Source organism: Oryzias melastigma, linkage group LG17 (genome assembly GCF_002922805.2).
Source record: "Oryzias melastigma strain HK-1 linkage group LG17, ASM292280v2, whole genome shotgun sequence".
In the NCBI taxonomy this organism is placed as follows: domain Eukaryota; kingdom Metazoa; phylum Chordata; class Actinopteri; order Beloniformes; family Adrianichthyidae; genus Oryzias; species Oryzias melastigma.
Window position 1 is genome coordinate 4,229,083 of NC_050528.1, and position 6,357 is coordinate 4,235,439.

The following is a 6,357-nucleotide window of genomic DNA, read 5'->3' on the forward strand; positions in this document are numbered from 1 at the left end:
TCGATTATTAGTCGATTAGTCGACTAATCGTGGCAGCCCTAGTGGCTACAGATCTAAAAGATCAATATACCTTATTGCCTAGTTATTCATAAAAACACCTTTTTCTTGGTTAAAGGGGATGAACTACCTGGAGGAGCGTCATCTGGTTCACCGGGACTTGGCTGCTCGAAACGTTCTAGTGAAGACTCCTCATCATATCAAGATCACAGACTTTGGTCTGGCCAAGCTCCTCAATGCAGACGAGAAGGAGTACCACGCAGACGGAGGAAAGGTCGGTGGAGGCCTTTCTGCTAAGTTCATTCAGACGGTTTAGATGTTGAATCATCTCAAAGGGTCATCAGTGGCTCCAGATCCATTCATCTCCAGTCCCTTTCATGGCGAAGGCGAGGTGCACCCTGGATGGGTCTCGGGTTTGTCTCAGGGCCACACAAACACATTTAAGGGTAACACAGTTGACCTACAGCATGTGTTTGGACTGTGGGAGGAAGCTGGAAATCCCACTTGTGCACGGAGAGAACACGCAAGCTTCACACAGAAAGGTCCCAGCTGTGAGGTGTTGTTGTGTAAAGTGTTAACATTTAAGGACTAAAAAGATTTTTTACAACAACTTTACAGAATAGTTACTTCTTAATACCATATAGTTTTTTTACTTTGATTAATGAAAAACGCTGATTGTTTAGGAAAGTTAGAGTAAACTATATAAACCCAATTTTTATGCCACCTTAAATGTTTATGCTGACTCCACAGTTGAAATGTAGTTTTTGAGAATTTTTGAGAAGATCAACTACAGTTACAGCAATCATGATCCTCTGTGATCTTCAAACTACAGAAGTTAAAGATAAGTCATTTGAAGCATCTCTTGATCATTCATCCATCTATCCTATCAACCATTCATCCATTCACGTATTTATCCATCTGTCCATTTATTTATCCATCCATCCATCCATCCATTCATAAAAGCAAAATATTGACATATTTGAACTCAAGATAAAATACCCAGGATGCCCCTATAAGTTAAACATTACATCTAGGAAAAATGGAAAAATCTGTTTTAAGCCACTGTCGGTACACGTGTGTGCCAAACCATGGCTAGTGATCCGTTGCAGCCTTAATATCCCTCCATCCATCCATCCATCCATCCATCCATCCATCCATCCCTTCATCCATCCATCCATCCATCCATCCATTCATCCATCCATCCCTCCATCCCTCCCTCCATCCATCCATGCATCCATCTTTCCTGCTTCATCCTGTGCAGTGTGATGGGGGTTTTTTCAGGACAAACATGGAGCTCAGCAACAGTTTATCTTCAAACTTTCTTTAAATCTTTAATCATAAAACCTGTTTTACAAATTGGATTTGATCCAGTTTATCCCCACAGAACATCGTAGTTATGGAGAGAAAATAGACTCACTCTGATTTGTGGGTGTTAAATTCTTCATTTGTGCATAAATTAGGATTTTTGTGTGCGTATTCTCTGGGATAAGTGTTTTAAAAACGCTTATTTAGACTTTGTAATATTAATTATCAGGAATTTCTGTTTAAGCAAGTCAATGTCAAGTTTCACCAGATATTATCTACAATCTAAGTTCAAAACGGCTTACAGGAAAACTCTGATGACCGAACATTCTAGTAGCATTTAAACGCATCACTCACAGATGAATCTGTGAGACGTGAAAAGGTTTTGTGTGTGTGTAACACGTGATAATTTTTAAAGATTTGTGTGTAATTGGTTTCAAGCTGTTGTAATTTTAATTTTCTACATGTGTTAATCGTATTTTTTGAATTTCATCATTTTTGTACTTATGCACATAATGTATTTTATGAGGTCCAAATCCTAAATTATGCACGCACCAATCGGGGTGATGCTTATCATTATACTTTGAGCAAAAATAAATAGTTTGAGGAAATGCTGCAGTATAAACCCCAAATATACTTAAAGTCCAACAAACTTTGAAGAGGCTATTAGAAACATTGCTTTAGAGAGAATCGTTAAGTTCTAGATTGTTTATTTAATGTGCAGAGAAACTTGACCTCAACATCTCAACTTATCTGTTTCTAAGTGTGATATTAAATCTGATTCCTGTTCTGCAGGTGCCAATCAAATGGATGGCTCTTGAATCTATCCTGACCAGAACCTACACTCACCAGAGTGACGTCTGGAGCTACGGTAATGACCTCTGACCCACAGGGGCTGAAAACTTTCTGAACACTTGTGTAACACGCACAAAGAAAACAGCTGTTTTCCCGCTCTCACTGGAGAAATATGTATTCCTCCACCACAGCAGAGGAGAAGTCAGCAGCTGTTTTCAAACTTTACCAGATAGAAATGTTGTTTTTCAGCTTTAAGTTTGTAGCACACAGTTGGCAGGCAGGATAAGTTGGAGCACAGGTAGAACACACCTACACACCCGCAGGCTCAGACGGACAAATGTCAGCTCAGCCCGCTGAAGCTGCTCTTCCAGCTCAGGACTTTGCATATGAAGAAATGCCTCCACAAACTCACACAGCCAAGCGTTTTTAGAGTGGGCCTGCTTCCAAATCCTTTTTCCCCCGGGTTTGATTATGCCTTCCGCTCAATCTGGCAAAAGCATCAGCAAATCTTGGCAGAAGTGATGAGCTTCCTCTCCTCCATTTTTCCTTCTCCAGTTCCTCCAACATAGAGGCATCCGGCTAACTCCCACTCCTGCATGCGGAGCCAATTTGTCAACATTTTGACACAGAGCGATATCAAAGAAGCGAACATCCTGTCACTCTGTTTTCCTTTTTTTATCTGGAGCAAAACAAAGTGAATGGCAGCTCATCAGATTGGCGTTAAGCGAGTGTCCTCCTGCCTGTGCTGTAGGTGTCACCGTCTGGGAGCTGATGACATTCGGGACCAAACCGTACGACGGGATTCCAGCCAGTGAAATAGCCGGAATCCTGGAGAAAGGAGATCGGCTTCCTCAGCCTCCAATCTGCACCATCGACGTCTACATGATCATGGTGAAATGTGAGTGTGGTGAAAAACTTCTGAGTCACTTTTAGTTCACATGTTTATTTAAAAACTGCAGGAATCAAACTTTGGATTTCAAAAAAAGAAGGAGTTTAAATTCTGATGTATCTTAAAGGCCAGAATTTGCTTTTGTTTATAGTAGAAATTTAAAAGGGTTTTTAATCTGAAAAAAAAAGAAAAACTCTTTTGGTTTTTTAAAGGGCCATACCATGATTTTCTTAAGCCTTTCAGAGTAAACTATGTCCATAAATATGATCATATGTTACCTTTAGGATACGAAATAACTAATTATTTATGAAAACTAGCTATTTTTGTGAACTCTTTTTCTACTCGGAAGTAAAACGACTCGATCTCTTCACTTTCATGCGGATCATTTTTCTGGAGACAAGCAAATCTTTCTGTCTTTTACCACTAATCCATATTCAAACCAGTTCTTCTAATTCAACGCTCACTTTTTCCACCAGGATATAGTCTGCTCCCTTTCTTCTCCGGGAAATATTCTGCTCTCTTTCTCCACCACTATATAGTCTTCCCCTATTCTCCACCAGGAAATAGTCTGCTCCCTTTCTCCATCAGGTAATAGTCTGCTCCCTTTCTCCATCAGGAAATATTCTGCTCCCTTTGTCTACCAGGAAATAGTCTTCTCCCTTTCTCCACCAATATATAGTCTTCCCCCATTCTCCACCAGGAAATAGTCTTCTCCCTTTCTCCACCAGGAAATAGTCTTCTCCCTTTCTTCACCAGGAAATAGTCTGCTCCCTTTCTCCACCAAGAAATAGTCTTCTCCCTTTGTCTACCAGGAAAAACTCTGATCTCTTTCTGCTCCAGGAAGTAGTCTGCTCCTTTTCTGGGGCCTCTTTCAAGTATACCCTGTCTGTTTGCAGTAGACTAGTCTACTTTAGGATCCACCTTAAATGTCGTGCAGATTCCTCACCAGAATGTTCTTTGTCTATTGCTACCGCACAAAGTTTCAAAGCCGTCGCTACACTGGATCACAACACAAATAGCTCAAACAGCCGGCGTTTACATGATTGTGGGGGAGCTCGTAATGCTAGCTGATCACCGCTAGCCTCGTGGAGAAAGTGTTTGTTAGTCTGGGGGCGGAGCATACTCTTCCCAAAAGGGGCGGTTCTCATTTTGTGACATCAGCTCATGAAAACTCGCATGTTTGGAAGGGGCTGGTGCTCAAAAATGCATGATTGGATCAAATATCACTTTGGAGTTGTTTATAGTGAGGAATGAACAGAATAAAACACTTAAAACCTCAAAAAGTGGATTTTGCATCGTATAGATCCTTAAACCTGTTTAGATCATTTTTCTGTTTGCTTTGATACTTCCATAAAAGTATCAATTACAAAACATTACCATATATAGCTCAATTTGGTTTGTTTTTTTACGGAATTCTCTCCTTAGACACCAATTAGCTTTTTCATTTTGTAGTTTTGCTTTTTATTTTTTGACTTCCTAAAGAACATTTCAAACGTCTTTGTGAATGATCTCTGCACAGGTTGGATGATCGACGCGGAGAGTCGGCCTCGCTTCAGAGAACTGATTGCTGAGTTTACCAAGATGGCCAGAGATCCGTCCCGCTACCTGGTCATCCAGGTAGATCATGTGACGCGTAGACTTTACATTAAAAGTGGTCACCTAAACCCTGAACATAACTAACTGTTTAAATGACTCTCAAGTGGATTGAAGAACTTTTACGACTCTAATTGAAACGTGTCTTCCAGGGCGACGACCGGATGCACCTGCCGAGCCCGACAGACACCACGTTCTATCGCAGCTTGATCGGCGGCGAGGACACAGAGGAGTGCGTGGACGCGGACAAGTATCTGCTGCCCCAGCGTAACTTCTTCAGCAGCCCCAGCACCTCCCAAACCCCCCTGCTTCACTCCACAGTAAGCCGTCTGTTAGGAGGAACTTCTTTACTTTTCTATAATTGAAAAAAAGCTCAAATTATGGATAATTTGAGTGCAGAAAAGTGATTAAGTCTCACACCTGACGCTTCACAAAAACACAAGCTCATTTCTGTTTTTATTGTCAGGTAGCTTCAGTAACCCTTAAACAGCCGAGCTTTAGCTCCAGTGTTGATGTTCTTCTGACTGCCGTTAACTCCTCAACCGTTTAACGTAATTAACGTAATCCAAGTGGATTCTGCAGCTGAAAAGAACGACCTTAAACTAAGACGCCACACGTTACAGTCGAGAAGTGTTTAAGCAATCAGGAGCTGTGTTTCCATCACACATGATTGGAATTCTAGAAATGTTGAAAAAACACAATTTTGCAATTACACTGTTTCCATTAAATCATAATTATGCGAATAAACAAAAATAGTAATTCACGTGATAAATCATTCAATAATATGTGAGCAAAGCTTTGATTTACAACAGATACATTCACATATCATCTATCAAAGGAGACGTCGGCGTCTTATTCAAGCTCCACAGTTTTATATTCAAATGACACATCAGCTGATTCTGTCGTGGAATAAAAGCGTCTATTTCACAGTGATGCAACAATTTACATTTGTAAAGTTAGCAAAGACGCTTCTCACCCCAACAGAATCGACCTAAATGGTCAAAGAGTTTGAGTCCGTCAAAGACCGTGTTATTAAGTTCAGTGTTTTTTAACCATTTGTGGGCCAAAGTAAACTTCTGACTGTACAAAAATTCTGTGGCACATCAGCATCCAAATATGTAAAACAGGAGAAACTCTCTAGTCTGTGATGAGGTTCAGTCCCTCCACAATCTTGTGACAATATTTTGTAATAATTCAGGCAGAAAGCTGAAAGTTTTTCCAAAATGTTGTAATAAAAGTTGTGATCGTTTTCAATAATTTTCTGCTTAATTAGTTGAAAATTTGCTCAAGTAATTGTTTTTCCCTTTATTAACCTATCAATAACTTTATTGGTGACCTCACCAAGAAAACAGTAAAATATTCTTTATTTTTTTATATATTTCTTTAAATGTTTGTGCCAGAGCAACTGTCATTTTTAAACAATTATATGAACACAACATGTTTGTGTTTTACACATAAAAAAACATTATATTCATGTTTATGTTCAATTGTAACAACATTTTGTCTTAATGCAAAATGTAACTTTAACAACAAATGTTAATTTATTTTTGGGTGATTATGTCATTTTATTTTAGTGGCAAAGTGCTGTCACTTCAACCCAGTGCATTATGGGAGATGTATTGCAAAAACTGACACTGCTGCTGGACAAACTGAGCTCCATTATTCTGTTCACTTTCTCCACGGTTTGAAATCAGATCCCGCAGGAAGCTACACTGATTATTGATTGGTCCGACAGATGAATTGATTGAGCCTCCAAGAATGATTGGTGGAGACAGTTGGAG

At 39.8% G+C, this 6,357-nt stretch overlaps 1 protein-coding gene across 1 annotated transcript in view; it reads left to right on the forward strand.

Annotated features, from left to right (window-relative positions):
* egfra (epidermal growth factor receptor a (erythroblastic leukemia viral (v-erb-b) oncogene homolog, avian)) overlaps positions 1-6,357 on the forward strand; it is an 86,160-nt gene that overhangs the window by 71,869 nt on the left and 7,934 nt on the right. The window contains exons 23-27 of the mRNA XM_024273582.2: positions 116-271; positions 2,095-2,170; positions 2,846-2,992; positions 4,503-4,600; positions 4,729-4,896. Of these exons, the coding sequence (XP_024129350.1) occupies positions 116-271; positions 2,095-2,170; positions 2,846-2,992; positions 4,503-4,600; positions 4,729-4,896 (645 nt within the window). The remainder of the gene's footprint in view (positions 1-115; positions 272-2,094; positions 2,171-2,845; positions 2,993-4,502; positions 4,601-4,728; positions 4,897-6,357) is intronic.